Here is a 24,184-nt window from a genome sequence, read left to right as displayed (position 1 = left end):
ATATATATGCATAGCCACACCGACATATACGCAAACCATCTACTTGTCCGCATAATTGTCAACAACGACAACACACCTTGGCCCTTTAACCCACTGTCAAGACGATCTTCTCCGCATACGTTCCTTTTCTTAACTTCTTTAATACTTTTTTGATTATCGAATTTGACTGTTGTTTGCATCTATTTTTATTTTGTTATTATTTAGACAATTTTGTTTATCAATATAATTCATATCCAACATTTAATTTTTACACGATGTTTAATTATCGTTGTTATTGTCGTTAAAAAATGTTGTTTATATGAATTTTAAGTAATAGCTCGTAAATAAATTAAATATGTATATATATAAATATATATATTTATATATATATACATATATATATAATGTGTGCGTGTGTGTGTGTGTTATTGAGAAGATAGAAATCGCTGAGCGATGATGACAGTGCCAGGCTATTATAAAAAGCACGTTTCCTAAATTTTACGGATTCGTAAGCACCAAGCTATGCTCGCGACGCGATATTTAGGTGGATGAACGTTTTAGATAATTCGTTGTTTTTTCTTTTTTTCTTTTTTCTTTTTTTTTTCATTGCGAGGGCGATGACTGATCACAAGTCACGAGCGTATTTTTATGAGCCGTTCGCCCACGTTTTTCCCTCATATCGAGGTTGTCGCCTCGAATTTCAGTTAGTTTCGGTCTTTTACTTCGAACTGCATTGCTTGGGAATAACGTATGCGACGAGATCTCATGCTAAACAAGTACATACATATAGTATATCCACATATAAGATATCGTGACATCTGAAGGGGGTAACAATAAAGTTATTTATCTCTCTCTTCCTTTCTCTATCTCCATCCATATTTTATAATACTAACAATATATAAATAGTTATGAGAGTTATGTAAAATATACGTTTATTTGATAGACATACTATATAAGTACATCATAGACGTAAAATAGACGTATAATATACGTATAAAAATACATGTATACATGAAATATACATAACTATGAAAAATATCTATATGTATATTATACGTTCGGCGTCGTGTGAGGATATAACATTTCTTAGATCAAAGTTAAATTTATTTCAAGATATTTCGTTATTATTTGCCGATTAACTTATACATCGTTATATTACACACAAAGATGATGATCGGATAGACATATGATTTTTTTCTTTTTTCTTTAGAAAGATATTCGAAATTCATTAGTCACATAATTACACGACAGATCTGAAAAAAGTATATCTTAACGTCATTCGCAAAACGCAACATAAAAGGATATTTTCTGTCTCATCTTCGTCTCATCTTTTTTTTTTCGATAATAAAATTTGTATGTTCAATGATGATCCTTTCTAAACGCAAATGCATTGAATAATTTGTATCACTTCGCGTTTTGATCCTCGTCGAGTTCTAAAAGAGCATTTAATGTTACACTATTTTTCTAGAAACACTTTGCGCAAATAATATGTTTACTTTTTAAATAAATATAAATGATCGTACCTGTACTCGTGAACTTTAAATCTCGCTGGTGTGCAAGTATGTTGTTTGGAATAAAGACCAGCTAGACATCTCGAAGGCTCACGTTTGTCTCGTAAAAGACAAGTTTCTGTTTCGTTTCCAGGACAAGCTCCAACACATTGGCCAACATTGATTTGCTGGAAAATATTCATAAGAAACATAATTCCATGATTTAAGAAAAATCCTTTGAAGAATACCACTTACTCTGACTACGGGCTTGACATCGGTAGTATTGGTACCCTCTTTAATTTCAACTTCACTGAAGTCCAACACCGTTTCCATGTGATCCATTCGATGACAATTACCGACACAGCTGCATCTCTCAATAACCGGGTATACTTCGTCTCCTTAAACGTAATAATTGTTTTAATATCATTTAGATTTTCCATTTACTTTATTTACGTTTTATTTACCATTTGGTCCTTTAACGCTGACCGTGTTATTTCTTACAGGTTTGCAACCAAGATCTTAAAAAGAAAAAAGAAGTATGAATGATATTATAACGTACAAGTATTTATATAAAATTATTTTATCAAAACATTATCATTTTATTGTCATTGGATTATTGTTATTCCTGAATACTAAGTATTTCTAATACCTTTGCCACAGTGTCCTATGCAAACGCCAACATCAATAACGACTTGATACGGTGTACCAGAATGTATAAGATGTGTATATGATTCTCTTTTACAAGAAGAATCTGAAGAACACTCGCAAGCATCAACAGCCTCAATAATACGGACTCCCTGCAACGTGGATACTCTTTCCAGTCTAGCAGCCCTTGGCCGGCAATGACCCTCTTGCGAACATCTCTAAAAATATTATAACAGGTATATTCTTTCTATAATAAATACCATTCATTCTTTTTCAATATCTAGATGTAGTATTAGTACTCTCCTAATCGTTTAATAATTCATTTGAAATGATCGATTTATTTCACATTTTTAAGGATTAACGAGAGTTTGCTACATTAAGAAAGATATAGGATTAAAAAAAACGAGATTCTCTCGAATGGTTGCTTCGATCGCCTGGAAAAAGAAGGTACTGTAGTACATATACAAATTCTTAGGAATTAAAAAAAATTGATAACATAATTCTTTGCTCGCGTGTATGCATCCTGATTATTTACATGGTAATCGCTTTCAGTTTTTTTCTTTTTACATCAAGTCTTATATAATAATATGTTACAATTATATCATAGAGAACATAATTTTATTTCTCATACTCTTCGTGATATGAAAATAGATTTATTACTTATTCTTTTTCCGTTTTCTTTAACTACATTATAATAATTTCTTTAGGAGGATCCAATAAATTTCTTTTTCATTCGGATCATTTGTCCTCCTGAATCTAAAAGAACGCGATTCTCGGGATTTAGTATCTGGACAGGCTGGCGCCCGCGTGTGGTGACCCAAGACGATTCGACCTTCCAAGGACGCAAAACACATCGTCCTCAAGCAACCTCTCTCCTCTCTTCTCCTTTGCATATCGCGTGCAGCGTCGTCTTCCCGACTTGTTTCTCTCCTGGAGAGCGTGGGTGAGCTGCAAGATCGTAAATACACCAATCGGATTGCATTACGTGACGAAAATAACCTCCTCCACCCGTGCAAGGAAGCGATACACGAAGGGACACTCCAAATACGCATCCTTGGAAAATCGTTCTCCAGATCTTCTTTTGCTGAACTCGAAGGTATCCAAAAGTTTACAACAATCTTCTACGGCTGCATATATTGTTGCAAATAAATGATAAAAACTATGAAGATTAATGGAAACTATATATATATATATATACTCTTTATATCATATATATATATATGATATATTGTTTACAACCATATTATATATAATACAACTATATATTACATACATATATATCAAGTATATAATATTCACAGGAGAACGTAGGAAACTATTCTATTAATCGACTTATTTTCTGAGCGACATTATGTGTACTTTTTTATTATTATAATATTTCTTAAAAAAAAGAAAGATGATAGTGATATTAATATAGAATTACTTTTATAATTATCCGTCATTATTAATGATTATCTTGTTTGAAACGATTATCGGTACATTTATCCAAATACATCAGTTTTTTTATTTTTTTTCTTGTATTTTTGATGTATTAACTTTTAAAAATTGCTCTTTTTTTAACAATAAAAACATGAATAATTTCTTTTTATAGTTGAAAATCCTCATCGATATATGGGGTGAGCTCTTCTGAGAGTCGTGCAGATTGTTCGATCGTGCGATGTCTGGCGTGGCCACATTCCAGCTTCCGGATTGGTCGAACTCATGCGTCATAAATCTGCGATACGTTCCAGTCTTTCTTCACCCTTCATAGCCCTCGGCATAATCGGCCGACATTACTGGGTTCTCAAACTATATATACTTAATATAAAAATTCTCTCGAAACTGCACTTTAAAATATGTATGCTCGTACTATACGCTGTGATCAAGATCTTTTGATTTTTTTCTTTGTACAGATATATAGATCCGTACGATCAAATTAAATACGAATGATTCTATAGAGAATTCTCTGAAGTTATAATTGATTTATTAAAAAATATTTTCTACAAATTTTCATTAATTGAATTCAAGGATTAAAATAATAATTTGAATATAATCTAAATTAAAAAAATAATTCGATATAAAAATATTTAATTATTGGCAAAATATTAAAATTTTCTAGTTTGTTTCATATTTTTGATCATACGTGTATACGCATAGATATTATTGTCCCAATAATTCTTTATATATTTTCATTTTTTCTTAGGAAGTTTTTAATATCTTTTCTCAATGATAATTCGTTTCTATCAGAGAATGTTGAAGATAAGAGATTATTATCTTCAGCATTAAAACTTTTAACAATATTTTCTTATCGCGTTTTGAAGCTTTTCGAAAGCATAGTTTTTTTTTACCATATAGGACCACTTTCGAGTGGAATTTGAAATTGTCTTATTTTGGCGAGTTCAATGGCCATCGAACGCCTGAAGGTATCCTTTCTTTTTTCTTTTTCTTTTTTTTCTACTTTTCTTATTCGCAAAATATCTTGCAATTTTCTGATTTATTTTCGACCAAAGTTGCTCTGGCACACAGCCATTCTCATTTTCAAGCAACCGAAAGATTCCAGCGTGGAATTCGAAAGAGACCCACGGACCGGTTCGATAAACTTCAATCCGGCAGGATGGGCTTTTTGTTCGTATGGAACCTGATGCGGCAATCAGCCTACGGTGTTTTTGCACCTGGTGCATCCCGCGAGTATGAGTCACGGATTACGCATAGTCATGTAGGCCCTCCCTAAAGCTGCATTCCTGCTACGATATCGCAAAAAAATCGTCTCTTTGGTGATCGAGGTACACTAAAAGTTTCCCTTAACACGTTGATTATCGTCATGTGATTATAACATTATTTTATACCAATATTATTCCGAAACATTTGTAAAATGTATTCACTAACATTTCGTTTACGACGTTGTTTATAAGATTGCTTTCAAGAACCATGGAGAGGGTAAAGTTCATTATTTACTTCGTAGTAAATAAAAGAGTATGAATTCTTACTGTAACTTGGTTCATAATAGATTTTTTAAAGACACTATGTAGATTATATAGTTATCTAAAATTTTTTAAACATTCAACACGATAAAAAAATATCCTCTACGAACTAATTTTCCTACGTTTTATTGATTTACGTTAGAAAATAAGATAAAGAAAATATTTTCTTATTTTGTCGAACATATTTACCTGAACAGCCGGTTTGCTAGCATCGCCAGGATCGTCGGAAACGTATCGGGGACAGAGTTTTCGACAATGTCCAATGTCGATTTGTATAACTTCTCCAGATATTCCTGAAGGAAAATTAAAAACGTAAATATTTCGAAGAAATTGAATATAAAAATCATGAATACTTATATTTTTAAAATTGTGACCTATAAAATCGTGTCGCGATAAAAGAAAAAATGTACAAATTTTTAAATTGCATTAAAATATAAATTTATTATGTAATATAGAAAAATATTATAATGCGTGCTTTAATGCATAAAGCATGCATAATATTATATAAATTTACTGCTAAATTTTGCAACAGCTTGTTATATTTATTTTTAAAATAAACATCGAGATATCTTACGATGATATATAATAGATATATCGGCGACAATTTATACAACCCACAAGTAATGCTTCTACGAAATATTAATCCCTTCGTTCACACTTTCAACTTGCGAACTCATTTCTCATGGCAGTGGTCTCGAGGTCCACAGTATTTTATTACGGTCAATGAATCGAAGAAGAGAAACGTTCTTACGATTAATCGGGATCGATATGCTCAAAGCGATCCGCCGGTCGAAGAAACAAATTCTTCATCAGAACGAACCGGCATTCTAAATCACGAATATTGACGATGTGTGAGTGTTTGTAAGTATGTAAGTATATTTGCTATGCGAGAATACCGGACGTTCCATCACCCTCGACATCGACACCGGGCGTCAATTGATTAAACACCCAGTAATAATCTTGCTCGGTGGTGTCCAACGAAGACAAGGTCATATTTTCTAACGACAATCGGGTCCACGATGCATTATGCAACCCGATCTTTTTTTTTTATTTATTTATTTATTCTTTTTTTTAAGAATCACTTATGCAATTTTCATATAGTGTATGTATGTTTTATATTTCATTTATGTAGATCAAAGCAATATTACTTTGTGTAAATCATAGAGAACTTACCATAACCGACGTCAATCATTTTCTCGTGCCTCGCACAGCAAAGATGTTGCCGTGCTTCCTCCGTATGAACTTTTCCCTCCGAATCCTTCTCGCTGAAAGCTAAAAAAATAAACGAATTTTCATGAAGTCGAAAAAAATTTATTTTGTAAATCTTTACTTATATCTAAAAACTAACTTCGTTCAAAAATAAATAATTACTTGTACAAACTATATCGCAATCGATCGATAAATCTTCTTATGTAGATTAGATGAAAGAAAAGAAAAAGTTCGGAAAAAATTCATGAATAACGAATATTTTGTATTACGTTGGTAATGTAAGACGATTTATCCTGCATATTGGATAGCCTACCTAATCGTATATTGGCGAGAAAAATCAAGGCAAAACTGCCGAGGACGCTCCACCATCCCCTCGTGCTTTGCATTCGCATCGGTACGAAAAGAAAGATAGACCTATTTGTAGAGAAATTGTACAATACGATGGATTAAGCAAGTCCCTTTTTTTTCTTTTTTTGTAGTTTATTATTTTCTCTCTAATCGCGTATCAGTTAATTCACGATAACGTGTAATTTTCACTATCGTTATCTCATTACAAATCTCCCCCGAAATGACTAGAGGATCAAACGTTATTATAACTCGCGGACTCGCATAGAAGACGAGTAGCCCAAAGAGTGCTTAGACCGTGCGATCGATCACGATCGGTTCTTGCCCACGCAGGTTGCGATCTGCGGGAAGACTGGCCGTCTGGTACCCGCTCAGATCTCGCTCAGACGGTGAGGCGTCCGGCTGACAGCCGGATCTCTATTAATCTCGTTTGGTACGGAACGTCGGGGCCCTCCTGATGGGCCGTCCATCACTTGCCTCTCTTTGCCGACTTTGCCGGCAATCACTCCGCGTTGATTTTGCCGAACCTGCCCGCTTGCCTGCCTGCTTGCTTGCTTGCTCGTTTGCCTGCCTGCCTGCCTGTCTGCCTGTCTGCTTGCTTGCTTGCTTGCTTGCTTGCTTGCTTGCTTGCCTGCTCGCTTGTCTGTCCACTTGCCTGCTTGCTTGCCTTCTTGTCTATCTGGCTGCCTTACAGCTCGTTCACATCGTACCGAATCGGTCTTTTTTTTTTCAAATTATTTATTTCAACCGGCTTCTTCAATGGCGCATATTTTTTATATGTACATTTATATTCACACCAAACTACCATCATGATTGTATAAAACCTAACCAATGTGTGAACATTACGGTCAGTTGACGCCGATTCGGTAAAATTACCAATACGGTTAAATATCACTGAAATATATGAACGATCTGTTATTATTATCGTCACATGTTCATCAACGAACACTTTTATCTGCGTACATATCGTGATATTTTAATAATTAATAATTACGATCATTTAGCTAAATGATTTCTTGGAATAAATACGAACAATACGATTTAGATGATATTGATGATTTAATGATATTGTTAATACGAAATTTTATTGCGAACGTGGATTTTGTTTGAGTCAAAATTGTCGAGAAAAAGTTGAAATTCCTTTGAAAGCCGCAAAATATTTTCAATTAAAAATTTCTTTCAATAGTTCATAATATCATAATATACGTAGACATTTTGAATTTTAATCGACCAATCAGAATGACTGGTTTCAACAATGCTTTTATACAAATTTCTATTTTAAAACTTGTCGCATGCTTTATGCATTAAAGCACACATTATGACTTTTTCTATTATACTATAAGAAAAAATTTTCTGATTTTAGGCTAATTAGGTGTATGAATCCAAAAAAAATTTAGAGGAACAAGAAAAAAATGAAGGTTAAAAAGTTTCGCTCACAAATTTTATTTGTTAAGGGAATTTTTTCCGTCGACGCTAATGCAATGAAAGTAGAGAGAAAGAGATGAGAACATCATTCATTTCGTCGGTCTATTACCTTCCTTTTTGTTAAATCACCTTCTCTCCTTCACCGCGATTTACCACCAATGGCTCGACCGGCTGCATCATCATTGTTGATTGCATCAAGGGATTTCTTTACGTTCTGGACTCATTAACACTCCTTCGCTGCTACCGCGGCGAATAACTCAAAGTCATTATCGTTACTTATAAATCACCGCATCAATCTCATTGTCAGATTCGTCCTCAGACTCGGATGCATATTAGTTGCAAAAGTATTTGTTAAGTATTCTTATCACTTTTTAAAATCGGTCAATTGGATGAAATTATTTCGTACTTCCTATAAGTAAAAACGATTTTTTATGGTCATGGAGGTTATATAAAGAATAAATTTAATTACCACATATATGATCTATATAATTAATAAATATTTTAATTGATATCGTTAAAAAGTATTTTTAATAAATCGAAATTCATTAATTTGATATTATTAATCATTAGTTTATTATTTATCGGACGTGTAATTTTTTAAAATTAAAAACATTCAAATCAATGACACCGGAAAAACTTTTACTAAAGTCAATGTCATCAAAATGATAATAAAACAAGAAATAAAAAGAAGTTTGTTTCAAGTAGTAAGTAATACTGACAATACGCTGGACCACGCTGGATTCAAGGCAGATGGCCATGCAATTATTGATATATTTTTCCGATGCGTGATTGAAGCATTTTTTTATTTTATGAGCATTAAAAGCTAATTGTATTTTCACTTTTTCATCAACGAGGTTTTTCTTTCTTATTCTTAACTTATATCTTTAGTTCGATTAAAATTCGTTTCGTTTTTAGGTTATGTTTAAGATTTTGATTATCAATCAAATATGATTAATTTATTATTCTTGTTTGTCTTAAATGATTGTTAAAAATGAAAACAATAAATTTTTCCTTTTTTTTTTAGCATGTCATCCAAGTCTAGAAGAAGTTTATCATCATTAACAACATGTGACAAATGTCAGTGCACTTATGCACAAAAGGATGCATCCTTACATGAATCAAATTGTCCACCTTCTTTTGAAGATTGGAACCATAATTTCATTCTCAATGATACTTTGCATAGTACCTTAGAAATCTATAATGCTTCAGGTATATATATGTTATTCATATGTTAATTTTCTATAACTTTATTTTATTAAATTATATGTTATCTTATAGTACCAGCAAATATATCCGTAAGAGACTTAAATGATATGGTGTTCATGTCACAATCTGTGATGCAATTATGCAATGTTGCAATAGGAGATCCTGTTACTGTTGCAACAAAAAATAATATAATTGTCAAAATAGCTTGGCCTACCAACGATAAGTCATTATTGAGCGTTTCTTTATCTAAGCCTAGTAAGTTAAATGTATATATTAAATGGTTTATATAATTTATATAAGTAGAGAAATATGACATAATTACTGATCATTTCTAGCCATTGAATTAAATAACTTGAAAGATCTGATTAAGGTACAAAATGTGAAGCATGATATAGTTGTAGCTAAAGAATTTACTGTCAAATGTACCGGAAAACATGCATTACCGCATATGTCTACAGATCTAGAGATACTTTTTAAGAACTGCAATGAACACAAAATATTTTGCATTGGAAATAAAATAAGTATCCCATACTATGGAAGAAAATTGACATATATAATCATAGCAGCTTCAGTAGATCAGAATGAAAATACGACAGATACAGATGATGATTTACTATTAGCTTTTAATTATCTACATTTAACTACAGATGAATCCTATGTAAAATATTATAAGGCTATGTATTCTACAAAATGGATCATTCAGGAAGATGTATCAGTGGTTGAAGAAGAACAAAAAAAAGTAAAGTATAAAATAGAAGATATAGGAGGATATAATGATTTAATAGCAGATATAAAAGATGTAGTGGACATTGCATTAGGTAAATGTAATATTGGTGATTTTTTTATCAGCAAAGGAATTTTACTCTATGGTACTCCTGGCGTTGGCAAATCCACAATTGCTAATGCTATTATATCAGAGTACAATGTCAACTCTTTTAATGTTCACAGTTCAGACATTTATAGTAAATCTATGGGTGAAACTGAGAGGAAGCTGAAAGAAATTTTTGCAGAAGCAAAAGCTAAAACTCCAAGTATAATATTGTTGGAAGATATTGATACATTATGTCCAAAAAGGAGTAGCTCGAGTACAGATCAGGAAAGAAGAGTTCTTGCTCAAATAATATCACTTTTTGATGAATTACAGAATACAAAAAATAATATTATTATACTAGCTACTACATCAAGAATTGAATTTGTAGATGCATCTTTAAGAAGACCTGGCAGAATCGATAAAGAATTCGAAGTTTACGTACCTATTCAAAGTACACGCTTCGAAATATTATTTAAGTTACTTAGAAAGGTACCAAATACTCTATCACAAAAAGATTTAATAAATATTTCTTTTTCTACTCATGGCTTTGTTGGTGCTGACATATACGGCCTGTGTTCGCAAGCATTGATGGCTGCCATTAAACGTCAGCATTCTGTTAATGCTACTGATATTAGAGCAAATGATGAGATAAATATAACAGTAGATGACTTTAATAAAGCTTTAACTGTAACTAAACCCTCTGCTATGAAAGAAATTTTAGTAGAAGTTCCAACAGTTAGATGGTCTGATATAGGTGGACAAAAAGAATTAAAATTAAAATTAAAACAATCTATTGAGTGGCCTTTGAATCATCCTGAAGCATTTGCCAGAATGGGAATAACACCACCTAGAGGAGTACTTATGTTTGGTCCTCCTGGTTGTTCCAAAACCATGATTGCTAAAGCTCTTGCTACAGAAAGCGGTGTCAATTTTTTAAATATTAGGGTAAACTTTTTTTTAATAAATATTTTCTTACCCTGACATTTTCAACGTAATTATTATTCGTAGGGTCCAGAACTATTTTCGAAATGGGTTGGTGAATCTGAAAAAGCTGTACGTGAAGTTTTTCGAAAAGCTCGTCAGGTTGCACCTTCTATTATTTTCATAGACGAAATCGATGCCCTTGGAGGAGAAAGAGGATCTTCATTAAGTAGTAATGGAAGTAATGTTCAAGAACGAGTCTTGGCGCAATTACTTACAGAATTAGATGGTGTTACATCCTTAGGAAATGTTACATTAGTAGCAGCCACAAATCGCCCTGATAAAATAGACAAGGTTCGTATTTGTGTTCTATATTCAATTCAAATATTGATAAGTAATGAATCATTCTTTTCATCAGGCTCTACTTCGCCCTGGTCGTTTGGATAGAATAATTTACGTGGGATTACCAGACTGTAAAACCAGACAAGAAATATTTGATATAAAGCTTAAAAAAATGCCAATCGCAGAAGATGTAAATATATTGGATTTAGTCGAGATCACAGAAGGTTACTCTGGAGCTGAAATCCAAGCAATATGTCACGAAGCAGCAATGAACGCGCTCGAGGAGAGCTTAGATGCTGCTATTATTACCAAAGATCATTTCAAAGTTGCACTTTCAATAGTAACTCCAAGAACACCGAAGTCTCTTATACAATTATATGAGAACTATATGAATAAAATATATTAAATAGATTATATGGTAATAATAATAATATTTTCATACTTTACAGTTCATATAATGCTACAACTTCAAGATATACATATAATTAAGAATAAAACAAAAGATATAATTTGTATAATTTATTAAAAATGTCAACGTGTTAAGAAGAAACTCAAAAAATTAAAAGTAAAAGTAATTTATTTTTTAAATAATGTCGGTAATAGTGAAAGGATCGTTTAGTATTTATAATAGTTCATATTATTTGTTGAAAAATTATTAGTGAGCTTTTTACTACTTTCCTAAATATTACATATTAGATATTTTACAAATGATTATTAATTTTTTTACAGTTGTTGCCCACATAGCCCACCAGTTTGCAGTTATCCACCTTTACCACCATGTGATCCTTGCTTTTGTTGTAAACCACGACCTATTTGCATAAAATTACCTCCACCACCTCCACCAATTTGCCCCCCATGGCCACCTCCACACTCTGGCCCACTTCCTGATAAAAATTATTACGCTCCCTCATCCTAACGTTTTTATTCATCTACAGTTCAAAAATTGTTGTTTTTATATATATATATATATATATATATATATATATATGAATTTGTAATATCATAGTTACACGAATCAGTACATCTGTTTTTACGAAGATTCTCAATTATTATATCACCAAACTTCACACTTTTCTTATATAATATTGGTGTCTTATAAAATTTGTAAACGTATAAAAATTTTTGTAAAATTATTCCCAAGTAACAAATATGTCGGTGATGGTAAAATGTCAAGGCACATACGATAAAAAAGCTCTAAAGGCCATTATCGAAAGGTGCAATTTAATTATTTTCATATAAAATAAATGATATACATGCTCATTATTTTTAATTTTTTTTCAGTTGCGGTTGCTGTCCACCGCCCGAACCTTCATGTCCAGCCATTTTCTGTGTGCCATCTCCATGCTGCCCACCACCTCCTTGTAATCCATGTCCACCATGCTGCCCACCACCTTCTTGTAACCCATGTCCACCATGCTGCCCACCACCTTCTTGTAACCCATGTCCACCATGCTGCCCACCACCTTGTAATCCATGTGCTCCATGCTGCCCACCATCTCCTTGTAATCCATGTGCTCCAGAATGTGATCCCTGTTGTACTATTCCTCTGGTTCCGCCGGTTGGACTAGCTTCTTCGAGACCTTGTGGCCCATGTGCTCCAAGTACTCCAGTACCATGTATGACGTGCCCTCCGTTAGGACCTATCCCACCATGTCCACCATGTCCTTTCATATGTCCACCTTGCACCGGTTATCCTTGTGTTACGACTGCACCTATACCAAAACCAGTACCAGCACCCTGCGAGCCTATCATGCCTGTCGTTCGGACACCGATTAATACGGGTGGACTTTTTTACATCGGTACCAGTAAATGTTACCCTTGTTTACCACCTGCTTGTCCAACACCATGCATGCCGTGTACGCCAATACCTGGAATGTCTCTTACATGTTGATTCTATGATAATTAATTATGATATAAATCGTAACAATTTTAATTATAGAACTTTTGCGCAATTTAAATTAACTGAATTATAAATAATTCATATTATCTGATTTATCAACGTATATGATTATTTAATAAAAGGAAAGCTATAAAACCTATCGTGTTGATAAAAATTTTTGTTTTATAAGGATGAAATTGTGTTGATCGAAAAAATAAAATAATGGATATTGTAATTATTAAGTAAATATATTTATATAGATTCGTTTGCAAGTGACTTCGTAGCTTCCAACGTTCTTATGTTTGTTTCATCTTCGTTCAGATAAATTAAAGACGTTTAACAGTCTGATATGCAAATAAATTATATCGTTTTCATATAAACGAAATTTCAGTAAACAATATATAATAATAAATTTCAGAAATAATTTGAAAAATCTCGAAAAGACAGCAAACCTAGCGAAATGTGGTAAGCTATTAAAAACTTTAATCCTACGATCAATTAACCTGATCTAATCATATTAACTGATCGTACACTGTACTACAGTTCAAATGATCAATGCTTTCGATGTTCTTTAATATGCCCACCCTGTCCACCCCCACAAATTCCACCTGATCCGAGTTATCCTTGTCCAACTCCTTGTACATTGATAACGTGCTCTTTACCACCACCACGGACCAGGAGACCAAAATTAAGTTGCAAAGCATATTTTCCGAAAATTGAACCTATCAAAGCTATCAGGTAGATATAGCAATCATTACCACATTTTTTTTTAACTTATAATTTGATATATTTTTTAATCTTCTTTTTTTAATATTCTACTAATTCGTTTTAATTTTGAATGAATTATTTTTATTTCAGATTCGCACCAGCCGCTAATCCGCCTCATGGTTGCGGACAATGGACAAATCTTACTTATCGTCCGATAATTCAAGGTGGTTTCAGTTATTACGGTGTTGATAAATTAATTCCACGTGGTCCACCACCTGGACCGCCTGTTCTTTGCCGACCAACTCCGGTCAGACCTTCCGATTCACCTGGTATGATAGTCTATAGTGCTCCGTAAATGTTCTTAGTTCATTATTATGAAAAAATTTATTTATCAAATGTTATTAATAAATGCTTGAAAAGAAAAATAAAAAATTATTAATTTTTTAAATTATAAGATTACAATAAATATAATATGCAAAAGCTTGTACATCTCACACATATGTACGCATAAATACACACATATAGTATACCGTAGTGTCATGAATTTGAATGAATCATATGATCTTACGTTTTACGAACGCTCAATTTACTCCTTTTATGTCGTCATCAAACAGTGACAAACAATCGGTAGAAAGAGCCCGTGCGTATAAATTCACTTACTTCATTCATAAAAAGTGTATTGTGCCTCCATGACCCAAGAGTACGATGATAACGCATACGTCACTGAGCGTAGCGTATCGAGTCCCCCCACCTAACCCCCACTCTACTCAAAGCTGCGCGAAACGTGCTCGTTCCTTCCGTAAGTATGGTTATGTTTCAGTTGACACGACGGCTTTAGTGGATATACACGGGTGTGATTAAAAATATTTGTATTTAAATTATATATTAATTAATACATTGTGTTGATCGTATAAAATATGGAAGCTATTTGGAATAGAGTTCACATCGAACATCCACCAAATATTACGTGGCGCATTGAAACTCAGAAATTTGGTAAGAATATATTCTAACCTAAATTCTCGCAACTTACATTGTGTACATAAAAGATAAAATCGTTTTAGTGTTTATACACGTTGTATAGTAAAATTTATATTTTTATGTAATAATTATTATAAAATTTTTTTATGAATAGATATCGTGGGACTTCAGACAACGTTAAAACATATTATTAAGGATTTAGAATCCCAAAATGATATACATGTAGAAGCAGCAATGTTAAGTAGGTTAATTTATCGAATGAAATGTAAATTTCGTAACGATAAGGGTTTTAAGAATATGGAGAAAGTGAATAGAGCTTTACTCAATTACTTAAATTTAGCACTTGAAAAGGAATATAAGAGTTTTAAGAGTTATATAGAATTTAATGATATGTTTGTTACATTGCCAAGCAAACAAATGTTAGAGTACATTCTTGTCAGAACTCAAGGTTTTGCAAAGCTTTTAGCTAGGGTGGAAGAAGTTGCAAAGTGTGCTGGTACTTTTTTACGTACTCGTATTATCTTGGGTCATGCATGGACTGTTACGCTTGTAGCATATGCTATCATTAGTAGAATTTGGTATGTTATTTATTTATATATACATTTTAAAACATTTATTTTGGTTCTAATATATATGTTTTTAGGGTCTTATCGAAATATTTAGTTAAAAGATCTTGCATTTGGTATAATGGGCTCTATCAATTTTTGAGTTCATTCAAAATAATAGGTCTTCCTTGGCTTTCAAAAAAAGACAATTTACCATCTGATTTAAAAACATGGCTTGCTTTACCATGGCTCGATGAAAATGAATCAAGGTATTCTAATTATATGAACTAGCTAAATTGATATTATAAATTTGTAAATAATTATATTTATCTTATAAATATTTTTTTATATAACCATAGCATCCCTGAAGAAAATATTTTGAAAGACAAGATGTTCAAATTAATTGAACTACAAGATGATAATTTAGACACAGATTTAACTTTTGACTTTAAAGATAAGTTGATAGAATTAGATACTACTGATTCTATCTGTGATATATCAGAAAATATTTCAAAGCCAAGTATTTCAAAGAATGTTGGTGAACTTTCTATTTATATGGATGATGATCTTGGAGGTATGAAAAAGTTATTATTCGTTAAATAAAACAAAAGTATTGTAAATATACTAAACATTTTTTACATTATTTTTCAGAAGTTGTTAATCGTTCAAGCTGTGCATTAAATCTTAATAAAAGAAAACGTAAGGAGAAGAAATCAATAGAAAAGCAAAAACAATCAATAAATAGTGAAGAGCATGAAAGTGATACAAAACAAATAGTTACATTCAAATCTAAAAAACAAAAACAGAAAGAAGAAAAAAGCTCTTCTTTACTTAATATCCGTAAAACTACACTATGTCATTTAGAACCTAAAGCAAACAAAAATAAAAAGAAAAAGAAATTGATTTAATCAAATAATACAATCTCAAATGAAAATGTTACTTCTCATTTTAATAATATGAGAAAATCCGATTTGATTGTACCTTTACATAAGAATTGTTATTAAAAAATGAGTAAGTTACAATGGAATATTATTAAAAAAAGTTCAATAATTTACTGAGGCAATTAAACGAATGTATTGACGAGAAGATGCAATTATTAATTAGGAAAACAATTAATATTATACAAAAAATTAATTTAACGTTATAATTTGAAATTTGACATAAAGTTAATGAATAACTTTAAACAAAGTTAAAATGTAAATATATTAATATAAAATCTATTTTTATTTCAATTATTACATGAATTTCTTCCATATCGTAAAATCAATAAAAATCATAATTATCTGGTTTTAATATATTAATAAAAATATAGTAGCTCATTAATAAAGATAAGTAGCGATAAAAGATAAAATAAATTAATAAATATAATTTGGATTAATAAACAAAGTAATATCAAATAGGAAAAACGATATAATGATTTGATTGATATCGTGAAAATAATTGATCAGATAATCAAAGATATAATGTATTATAATCAAAGAATTATCCCTGAGTAAGTGCTGCTCTATAATGTCTTTAATATCATTTAACAGATCGTTTATCGAAAAAAAAAAAAAATTATATTAGATATAGTGACTACTTGAAAGAATATAATCATGCAGGAATATTTGATAATATAGATTCAATAATATTAATCATCGTAAGCCGGACGATAGAATGGTATTGCATATCTTCGTGGTCTCATTTCAAATTTAAATATGAAATCAGAATTTCTTTTTTTCATATTGTTGAAGCAGCAGGCGCGAAATTGTCGAGTACCGCAGATTCCGGCACACTCCTGTCCACATTGGTCGCACGATAGAGTCTCTCCAAAAGTCCATAAAGCACAGACTGAAAAATATGCATGAAGAAATATGAATTACATAAAAAAATAATTTTTCATAAAAGTGAGGTTTATAAATCATTTTCAACTATAATTTATACAATATAAATATCAATTTATTATACTAGTCAAAATATAAATATTAATTTATTTTATATTAATCAAAAAGTATAATAAGTGGATTATAAATAATAAAAAAAAAAATACTAATTTATAATCTACAAATTATGATAATTACTGATCAAATGTAAAGTTGAAGAATATTTTAGCGATGTCAAAGGAATTCTGTCGAAAATTAAAGATTTTCTACAAATATTTGTAATGTTTATAAAAAAGCTAAGAGAAGTAAATATAAGAACGAGCATTACGTGAAAATACTACGGCAACCGAAAGACTACACTTGATGCATTTATGGATGTGATAGCACGAACTTTATACCGGTAATGAATGTTAATTAAGTAATTACAAGTTGTTCTGTTAATGTATAAATTGATGCATAATTTTAACTAACTTTTTTCTTCTAACTTTCAATATTTTTATATTCAACATAAAGAAATTCAACTGAAAGAAAAAATTATAAGATCAATATAAGTAATATCACATCGATTAAATATAATATAATTTAATGTATATAATTATTTAAATGTAGTATTTCGTTTTTGATTTATGCAAAAATTATAAAAAATTATGATTTGTTTTGTTAAAAATCTTTACTAACTATTTTTATGAAGAAAGTAAATTAATTACTTAAAAATGATATAACAATTCCACGTTCGGGCATTTCTTTTTAAAAATCATTGTATATTGTATTAATTTCTATTTTTTCTTTTTCTTTTTTATGATTATTTCGATATCTCGATTCGATCGCTGACAAACGCTTTTACAGATAAGAATAGATGACTAATAGGATTATAGTGCAGAGAATATTAAGCATTTCGATCAATTAATTCCACTTAATCCATAATCTCTTTGAATCTTCGAGTTCGTTATCTTACTGTATTTTACTCGATAAAATTTATTAATTATTTCTTGATAAAAAATATTCACACAATACACATACGAAATCATATTCAAATTGCGACAAAAATAATAGTAAAATAATAATATAACACATTTATTAAATATTAGTATTTTGTTACCTGCGATAAGGATAATTATACAGATGCGGCTCATTGTTGTGTTGCACTCCAACGTGATCACTTTTTTATAAAATCAATTTCACTTTTCTTCCTTGTTTTCACCTAACAATAGTAATGACAAAAAGTTCAATTATTTAACGTATAATTTAATGAATTTCTAAATTAATGTTACGATTTAAAAATTATATAATTCATACGATTAATAATCTACAATATTGTAGTTTTATACATGTAAAACTTTCCAAATATTTTTATAGCTTGTTAAAATCAAAATAATGTCGTACATGAAAATTATAGAATAATAGAAAACTGATGAAAATCGATATTAAATGAAAATTCAATCTTAGAGACTAACACTTACTTTTGCAGATTGCGAGAGCTGGCGAAGGAATGATCTTAAGGAGCATCAGAAGATCCTGTTGCTTGATTTCTAAGTAAATTTTCCCCCACTATATCTTCTCATCCACCCTCGACTTATACGCAATCGCCGTACAAATATAGATATTGAAGCTAATTAACATTCGATTGTCGATCTTCTTAGTACGGGGGTTGACTAAAGTATACCATAGATTTTATTCCGAATATAATCCTTATAACGCGATATTCCTACAATATAGTTTGAAAATCGGTGTAATCCCCTTACAACACGATTCAAGAATTGAGGGAGTCCCCGTACAATATAATAGACAGAACTTTTAAGCGCGAATTTTCATTCGTATTGTATCAGATTTGCATATATTGTTAGAATTTTTAATTCGTTTTGTTCGTAGAATATTAAACATATGCTAAGAGCGAGCACCTAATTATAAAAAAAAAAGATAGTTCCATTAATTTTTAAAACCTAAACTAATTTCGATCAACAGATTAACATTTTTATCATATGAAAATTAAATTTTGGAAATAACAAAGATATATGATATAAAAAAAATGGATTAAGATGTCCGAAAAGTTAAAAATTCAATAAATAAAGTTAATATAAATTAAAGCTAATATATTAATATTACTGTTTTAACTACGTTATTACTTTTTTCTGATTATTACTTTTTTTTTATTATACTAAATTATGATTATAATATAATGAAAATATAATTCATTATCTTAATTTTTTATATAATCAGGGTAGTAAACCATCTTTTCCCTTCTTTTGTAATTTGTTTCAGAAATAGAAATTTCGCACTCTATTAATACAGGATTCATTATATTCTTTAAGACAATATTCCGTGTTACGGAAAGATTATGCCTATATTCGTTAATAATTTGCAATGATTCGTCGAATTTATCATTGATTTTAATCCCTTCGATATAAAGTACCAAAGTCGGCTTAGGTTGTGCTCCTAAGACTATACATTTAACGTTAATATGACTATCATTAAAACGAGAGACATAAATGTTTGCGCTGCTTTCCGGGACTGCAAATATTAATTATTTATTATTGATAGATAATAAATAAATATTTGTATAATTCGTGGATTATAATTAGATATTTAAGTTAAATTAACATCGAAAATAATCCTTGAATTACCGTATACAATCATCTTGGCTGCTTTGGTGTGTTCGCTATGAAATGTTTTAACAACACACATGTATTCTCCGCTCATGTCAAGAGTAATCATTTTTAAATAGATTATCGATCGTGTCTCTGGTTGTCTTAAATTCTCCGCTGGATATTTCGTGTAGTTCGCAATTATACCCGTATCTTGAGGTGGCACTAGAATTTTATAAATTATCTCTCAATATAATGCTTTCTTTTTTTTTTTTTTACGTAAATCTTTAAAAGATAGTCCAGGTTTAATTACAGGGAGGTATCCATTGATAGATTTGGTCCAACTCGTGGTACCATTTAACAACAAGACCATTTTCGTTCTCATCGATTTTGTAAATACAAGAAAGCTTGATTGGTCCAGTACCATTATGTACAACTGACGGCACATCTATTCTTTCAATTATAGACGCATCGATCGCTATAATAAACAGGTAAAATAATAGTATTGTAGAAATGCATTTGTTACACATTTGACCATTTCTAGGTTTGATTAGTTAAACGCGTAGATAAAAAACAATTTTTTCACTTATACGATAATCACTGCTGTCTATATTAATAAGTTAACGTTAATCGCGCGTTAATAGATATTAATATAATATTTATTAGAATTTTAATTTTCTTACCGGAGAAATACTTTAGAATGATCACTCTCGTCAGAAAGAAAAAAACTGAAAACGTTGTTGACGACATTACCTTTCAAGGTCTCTTTTCAGACTGATGCACAATTAAATACGCTTCGTCTAACTCTAAACACTCGTGAAACAAGATTCTGCGCAACCTTTATAGATATTCGATGTTATATACGATGTGTAACCATATCGATATGTAGCATTTTTCTTTTTTCATTATATAGTTGAATCTCACATTTGTAATAAGTATTATGTGTAATGTTAACAATAATTTTGAAGATAAATAATCTATTTTCTTTTTTTTTTCTTTTTCCTAGTGCACGTATATCATTTCTATTTAAATCCGTTTCAAACGGTCTTTATTGTACATACTCTCATCGGTAGATGGCACTATTTTGCAGTTTAAAAATCAACTTTTAATTTTTTTATATTTATAGTATCTTTTTTTTACATTATAAATAATAATTTCTTTAATATAATTATTTATAAAAACACATTGCATTTATATATATATATGTATATATATAAAATGTAATATATATATATATATATAAAACTACAATATAAACGCGATGAAGTAGAAATCTACATACCACAAGTATCGATCGATTTTTAACTATGTAGTTTTTAATCTACATTATTTATGATTCAATGACGATCATTAACCGTCGTACTATTTGAAATCGAGTTACGAAGTTTGGTTTCTGTATCCCAATAAGTTAATAATATGTCTCATATAAAAGATGATCCGCGAGAAGTTCTTGCTACTCTTAATTCCTTGGGATTTATTGGTATTACTGCACCCCAACTTAAAGCTTTTATGAAAGGTAACATTTTTTATATGTTATATACTTTATATATTATTGTTTTTATTTGTGATGTCTGGAATATATCTGTTTTTAATTGTTACCCATTATTGTTAAAAGATTTGAAGATATACAAGAAGATAAAAGAACATGAAAGACAACAACATAAGGAAGAAATCAGAAAGAAAATAATGAAAAAACAACAGCATATGTTTCATGAAATTCTTAGTGAACATTTCAAAGAATTAAGTGAACAAACCAATAATAATTCCAATTCTTCCAATTTTGACAATGAATCTTTAGTAAAAGTGAAGATTAAATGTATCCCAAAAAATAAGGAAAATCTACAGCAAAGATATATAAAAGAACAATTTGATATACCATTGAGAGAACCATCAAATCTGGTAAAAAACAAATATAAAAAAGTAAACCTTATCGAGGACTCGTGCTTAAATAGAAAAGATTATAATTGTATAGATTCTAAACCTCATTCAACTGTACTACGATCCAAGAGTGATAATCAATCTTTTGTCAGTTCTTGTTCTATGCAGAATGTTTATAATGCAAATTATGATATTAATAAATATAATACAATTTCTCAAGAACAACCATTATATTCAAAGCCAATGTTATCAGATCGTAGTAGACCAATCAGTGCCCCAAATATTTTAGAAAATAATCGTAAATCAAGATCAAAAAGTATATTGTCTGATCATTCTACTACTGTTCGATCACAAAGTCTTCCACGTACTAAAAGTTCTAGCTGTTCCACACATAAATCATGTAAGATATTAAATCTTGAAGCTAAGAATAAATATTTTATCTTCAATAAAAGTATATTAATAACTTTCATATAGTTATTCGGCCATGGCGATTACACCCTGAAGTTCAAAAAAATACAACAAATAAAAAATGTGATCCTGTTGCTCTTTATCAAAAGTATCAGGAAGAATGGAAGCAGATAGCATTTCCTGGAGAAGCGAAACATATGACTGTAAGGTGGGCTGTACGTGAAAAAATGCTTGGTGCTGATCCTCATCCTCCAGTAAATATCAAATATGGTTTAATAATTTAATTTTTACTCCCATATCTATATCTTTTTTTAATTTACAGCCTTTACCAAGAAAATCCACGAGTGTACCTATATTGAGAAAAAAATGACCATAAATATGATATAGCATGTATAAGAAATTTTAATTTTTTCCATCAATCTGGGATATTCCTGACAAAACTGTATTTACCATTACGATTTTACGCTGGATATTCCCAATGATATTATTTATATTGTTACGATCATTTATTACAATATTCTCGATATGAACGAGCCGCTTTTGTTTGAAAAGTGAACTATATATAATATAGCTTATTGTACGACACACACATTCTTATGTGCAGTGCATTTGAAAAAAACAAAAGATAAGACTTAATCCTGTATAGAATTAGTGTTTCTTTAATAGAATTAAACACATACAATTAGGATTTCCTGGCAATAATTTTGAGCATGAATCATTGAACGACAAAAGTAATTTCCATCAACAAAATATTCATGTGCATAATTATAATGACGGGAAAAAGTTAAATAATATGTATTATTAGATATTTATTTTTTTAATACAAGAAAATAAAATGATTATCATACTACATATTTTAAGTAAAAACAATCTATGTAAATAAAGTTTTGATTATATGATATAAGTAACTCTTTTACTGTTGACTCAGTTTGAATTTTTCTAAAAATTTTCTGCTATCTGCTCTATTTAAATGAAATAGCAATTTTTCTTCTATCAATCTTGCTGCACGATGTGTTAATACTAACGTATCATGTTTTAACATACTGTACACATTCAAACCTAAAAATATATAAAATTATTAAATACAATACTTATTATAGATATATCATATATGTATATATATAATAATATAAATATATACCATAAACAGGCATCAAATTTACATGGGGTATTGAATCAGTTGCTATTGTCAAATTAATTGGCATAATGTCTTCACTATCTACAATAAGTACAGAAGGGCCCCAATTTCTCTCTGTAATTAATTGCTCGATATAAGATGATTCATTGGAAGGTATTTCCAAATTATTTATCAAATGTAAATCATCTTGAGCAAGTTTAACAGATAACATAGATGTCAGCCCAGCAATACGAGTATAAAAGGGTAACATATAGAAATGAGTTGTATGTGATCGAGGACCATGAGCAACACCACCTTTTTTCCATAAAGGAGATCGTATACTTCCATGACGTGCTCTTCCTGTACCTTTCTGTCTCCAAGGTTTTCTACCACCTCCTCTCATCTCTGCTCGAGTTTTTGCATGTGCATAACTCTAAAAACAAAACACAAAAAGACAATGAGAATTTTAACTAATTAACTAATTAAACATTCCATTTTTGCAATGAAGTAATGTCAGTGCTTACCACGTAATTGTATAACCTTTGCCATTTAACATTTTCATGAATTATATCAATTCGTGGTTGAGCCGCAAAAATTTCTGGATGCAAGTTGATCAAACCTAATTTCTTTTCTTCAACCGTATCTAGATTTTCTAACCATATTTCTCGAGGCTTATGAAAATATTTGCAACTATCATATGATCTTATATCAATGATTGGTTTTAATATTTCTGTATTTGATTCAACCGCAGTACTATACTTTAACGTTTGAAAACATCGTTTTTGTAAATTGGTAAAGACATTTCGGAAAATCGACATAATTTTAATTATGATTTCACATAGACCAAATACAAAATACAAAATACGTAGTTATATAGTTTCCATGAGATGTCGC

General features: G+C 30.5%; 8 protein-coding genes and 1 long non-coding RNA gene across 14 annotated transcripts; 6 read left to right on the top strand and 3 right to left on the bottom strand.

Moving 5' to 3' along the window:
- Positions 1–1,081: 1,081 nt before the first annotated feature.
- LOC127065891 (uncharacterized) lies at positions 1,082–7,068 on the bottom strand. Its single transcript, XM_050998887.1, has 8 exons — positions 6,597–7,068; positions 6,248–6,346; positions 5,264–5,367; positions 2,119–2,332; positions 1,934–1,987; positions 1,725–1,867; positions 1,503–1,657; positions 1,082–1,412 (listed from the first exon to the last, which is right to left on the bottom strand). Exons 1-8 carry the CDS (start codon positions 6,673–6,675, stop codon positions 1,355–1,357), a joined length of 906 nt encoding a protein of 301 aa, XP_050854844.1. The 5' UTR covers positions 6,676–7,068; the 3' UTR covers positions 1,082–1,354.
- Positions 2,344–4,059, top strand: LOC127065901 (uncharacterized). Its single transcript, XR_007782208.1, has 3 exons — positions 2,344–2,561; positions 2,822–3,210; positions 3,706–4,059. It is a non-coding gene; the product is annotated as an uncharacterized LOC127065901 (long non-coding RNA).
- Positions 7,069–8,270: 1,202 nt separating the features above from the next.
- LOC127065882 (ribosome biogenesis protein SPATA5) lies at positions 8,271–11,747 on the top strand. Of its 3 annotated transcripts, none has more exons than XM_050998872.1 (6): positions 8,271–8,403; positions 9,078–9,262; positions 9,332–9,514; positions 9,595–11,015; positions 11,079–11,345; positions 11,410–11,747. In XM_050998872.1, the coding sequence occupies exons 2-6, from the start codon at positions 9,079–9,081 to the stop codon at positions 11,737–11,739; spliced, it is 2,385 nt and encodes a 794-aa protein (XP_050854829.1). In that variant the 5' UTR covers positions 8,271–8,403; position 9,078; the 3' UTR covers positions 11,740–11,747. The 3 variants fall into 3 exon arrangements, with proteins under 3 accessions (XP_050854829.1, XP_050854830.1, XP_050854828.1); XM_050998873.1 differs by having other exon boundaries at positions 8,281–8,397; XM_050998871.1 differs by lacking the exon at positions 8,271–8,403 and adding an exon at positions 8,765–8,907.
- Positions 11,748–11,912: 165 nt separating this feature from the next.
- LOC127065895 (DBF4-type zinc finger-containing protein 2 homolog) lies at positions 11,913–13,368 on the top strand. Of its 2 annotated transcripts, XM_050998899.1 has the most exons (3): positions 11,913–12,547; positions 12,615–12,760; positions 12,797–13,368. In XM_050998899.1, the coding sequence occupies exons 1-3, from the start codon at positions 12,483–12,485 to the stop codon at positions 13,222–13,224; spliced, it is 639 nt and encodes a 212-aa protein (XP_050854856.1). In that variant the 5' UTR covers positions 11,913–12,482; the 3' UTR covers positions 13,225–13,368. The 2 variants fall into 2 exon arrangements, with proteins under 2 accessions (XP_050854856.1, XP_050854855.1); XM_050998898.1 differs by having other exon boundaries at positions 12,615–13,368.
- Positions 13,369–13,672: 304 nt separating this feature from the next.
- On the top strand, positions 13,673–14,451 carry LOC127065801 (programmed cell death protein 7-like). Its single transcript, XM_050998657.1, has 3 exons — positions 13,673–13,677; positions 13,720–13,950; positions 14,071–14,451. Exons 1-3 carry the CDS (start codon positions 13,673–13,675, stop codon positions 14,273–14,275), a joined length of 441 nt encoding a protein of 146 aa, XP_050854614.1. The 3' UTR covers positions 14,276–14,451.
- A 217-nt stretch (positions 14,452–14,668) lies between these two features.
- LOC127065887 (uncharacterized) lies at positions 14,669–17,903 on the top strand. Its single transcript, XM_050998879.1, has 5 exons — positions 14,669–14,913; positions 15,053–15,476; positions 15,542–15,712; positions 15,803–16,017; positions 16,095–17,903. The coding sequence occupies exons 1-5, from the start codon at positions 14,838–14,840 to the stop codon at positions 16,349–16,351; spliced, it is 1,143 nt and encodes a 380-aa protein (XP_050854836.1). The 5' UTR covers positions 14,669–14,837; the 3' UTR covers positions 16,352–17,903.
- Positions 17,904–18,763: 860 nt separating this feature from the next.
- Positions 18,764–20,796, bottom strand: LOC127065894 (uncharacterized). 2 transcript variants are annotated; one of them, XM_050998897.1, is made up of 4 exons: positions 20,571–20,796; positions 20,201–20,365; positions 19,927–20,112; positions 18,764–19,010 (listed from the first exon to the last, which is right to left on the bottom strand). In XM_050998897.1, exons 1-4 carry the CDS (start codon positions 20,635–20,637, stop codon positions 18,958–18,960), a joined length of 471 nt encoding a protein of 156 aa, XP_050854854.1. In that variant the 5' UTR covers positions 20,638–20,796; the 3' UTR covers positions 18,764–18,957. The 2 variants fall into 2 exon arrangements, with proteins under 2 accessions (XP_050854854.1, XP_050854853.1); XM_050998896.1 differs by having other exon boundaries at positions 18,764–19,813; positions 20,571–20,788.
- On the top strand, positions 20,232–23,077 carry LOC127065890 (uncharacterized). 2 transcript variants are annotated; one of them, XM_050998886.1, is made up of 5 exons: positions 20,232–20,378; positions 21,320–21,403; positions 21,503–22,165; positions 22,240–22,427; positions 22,496–23,077. In XM_050998886.1, the coding sequence occupies exons 2-5, from the start codon at positions 21,397–21,399 to the stop codon at positions 22,541–22,543; spliced, it is 906 nt and encodes a 301-aa protein (XP_050854843.1). In that variant the 5' UTR covers positions 20,232–20,378; positions 21,320–21,396; the 3' UTR covers positions 22,544–23,077. The 2 variants fall into 2 exon arrangements, with proteins under 2 accessions (XP_050854843.1, XP_050854842.1); XM_050998885.1 differs by lacking the exon at positions 20,232–20,378 and having other exon boundaries at positions 21,215–21,403.
- LOC127065892 (39S ribosomal protein L4, mitochondrial) lies at positions 22,963–24,165 on the bottom strand. Its single transcript, XM_050998888.1, has 3 exons — positions 23,815–24,165; positions 23,315–23,723; positions 22,963–23,232 (listed from the first exon to the last, which is right to left on the bottom strand). Exons 1-3 carry the CDS (start codon positions 24,106–24,108, stop codon positions 23,087–23,089), a joined length of 849 nt encoding a protein of 282 aa, XP_050854845.1. The 5' UTR covers positions 24,109–24,165; the 3' UTR covers positions 22,963–23,086.
- Positions 24,166–24,184: the final 19 nt, after the last annotated feature.

The sequence above is a fragment of the Vespula vulgaris genome, chromosome 8 (assembly GCF_905475345.1).
Source record: "Vespula vulgaris chromosome 8, iyVesVulg1.1, whole genome shotgun sequence".
NCBI lineage: Eukaryota > Metazoa > Arthropoda > Insecta > Hymenoptera > Vespidae > Vespula > Vespula vulgaris.
Note: the sequence above shows the minus strand (reverse complement) of the source record. Positions and strands in the feature narration are given on the sequence as shown.

What these genes read in the sequence shown, in the direction of transcription:
- LOC127065895 (XM_050998898.1), top strand. Translation starts at nt 12,483, where the DNA reads ATGTCGGTGATGGTAAAATGTCAAGGCACATACGATAAAAAAGCTCTA. An exon ending in CTAAAGGCCATTATCGAAAG is followed by an intron (nt 12,548 to 12,614) that starts GTGCAATTTAAT and finishes ATTTTTTTTCAG; the next exon opens with TTGCGGTTGCTGTCCACCGC.
- LOC127065894 (XM_050998896.1), bottom strand. Translation starts at nt 20,637, where the DNA reads ATGTCGTCAACAACGTTTTCAGTTTTTTTCTTTCTGACGAGAGTGATC. An exon ending in CATTCTAAAGTATTTCTCCG is followed by an intron (nt 20,366 to 20,570) that starts GTAAGAAAATTA and finishes TGTTTATTATAG; the next exon opens with CGATCGATGCGTCTATAATT. An exon ending in CTATCAATGGATACCTCCCT is followed by an intron (nt 20,113 to 20,200) that starts GTAATTAAACCT and finishes ATAAAATTCTAG; the next exon opens with TGCCACCTCAAGATACGGGT.
- LOC127065882 (XM_050998872.1), top strand. Translation starts at nt 9,079, where the DNA reads ATGTCATCCAAGTCTAGAAGAAGTTTATCATCATTAACAACATGTGAC. An exon ending in AGAAATCTATAATGCTTCAG is followed by an intron (nt 9,263 to 9,331) that starts GTATATATATGT and finishes GTTATCTTATAG; the next exon opens with TACCAGCAAATATATCCGTA. An exon ending in TCAATTTTTTAAATATTAGG is followed by an intron (nt 11,016 to 11,078) that starts GTAAACTTTTTT and finishes TATTATTCGTAG; the next exon opens with GGTCCAGAACTATTTTCGAA.
- LOC127065801 (XM_050998657.1), top strand. An exon ending in GAACCTATCAAAGCTATCAG is followed by an intron (nt 13,951 to 14,070) that starts GTAGATATAGCA and finishes TTTTTATTTCAG; the next exon opens with ATTCGCACCAGCCGCTAATC.
- LOC127065892 (XM_050998888.1), bottom strand. Translation starts at nt 24,108, where the DNA reads ATGTCGATTTTCCGAAATGTCTTTACCAATTTACAAAAACGATGTTTT. An exon ending in AAAGGTTATACAATTACGTG is followed by an intron (nt 23,724 to 23,814) that starts GTAAGCACTGAC and finishes TTTTGTTTTTAG; the next exon opens with AGTTATGCACATGCAAAAAC. An exon ending in AAATTTGATGCCTGTTTATG is followed by an intron (nt 23,233 to 23,314) that starts GTATATATTTAT and finishes ATATATTTTTAG; the next exon opens with GTTTGAATGTGTACAGTATG.
- LOC127065890 (XM_050998885.1), top strand. Translation starts at nt 21,304, where the DNA reads ATGTCTCATATAAAAGATGATCCGCGAGAAGTTCTTGCTACTCTTAAT. An exon ending in CTGTTCCACACATAAATCAT is followed by an intron (nt 22,166 to 22,239) that starts GTAAGATATTAA and finishes ACTTTCATATAG; the next exon opens with TTATTCGGCCATGGCGATTA. An exon ending in GTGCTGATCCTCATCCTCCA is followed by an intron (nt 22,428 to 22,495) that starts GTAAATATCAAA and finishes TTTAATTTACAG; the next exon opens with CCTTTACCAAGAAAATCCAC.
- LOC127065891 (XM_050998887.1), bottom strand. Translation starts at nt 6,675, where the DNA reads ATGCGAATGCAAAGCACGAGGGGATGGTGGAGCGTCCTCGGCAGTTTT. An exon ending in ATGTCAAGCCCGTAGTCAGA is followed by an intron (nt 1,658 to 1,724) that starts GTAAGTGGTATT and finishes AATATTTTCCAG; the next exon opens with CAAATCAATGTTGGCCAATG. An exon ending in TTTAAAGTTCACGAGTACAG is followed by an intron (nt 1,413 to 1,502) that starts GTACGATCATTT and finishes ATGCTCTTTTAG; the next exon opens with AACTCGACGAGGATCAAAAC.
- LOC127065887 (XM_050998879.1), top strand. Translation starts at nt 14,838, where the DNA reads ATGGAAGCTATTTGGAATAGAGTTCACATCGAACATCCACCAAATATT. An exon ending in CTCGATGAAAATGAATCAAG is followed by an intron (nt 15,713 to 15,802) that starts GTATTCTAATTA and finishes ATATAACCATAG; the next exon opens with CATCCCTGAAGAAAATATTT. An exon ending in TATGGATGATGATCTTGGAG is followed by an intron (nt 16,018 to 16,094) that starts GTATGAAAAAGT and finishes ATTATTTTTCAG; the next exon opens with AAGTTGTTAATCGTTCAAGC.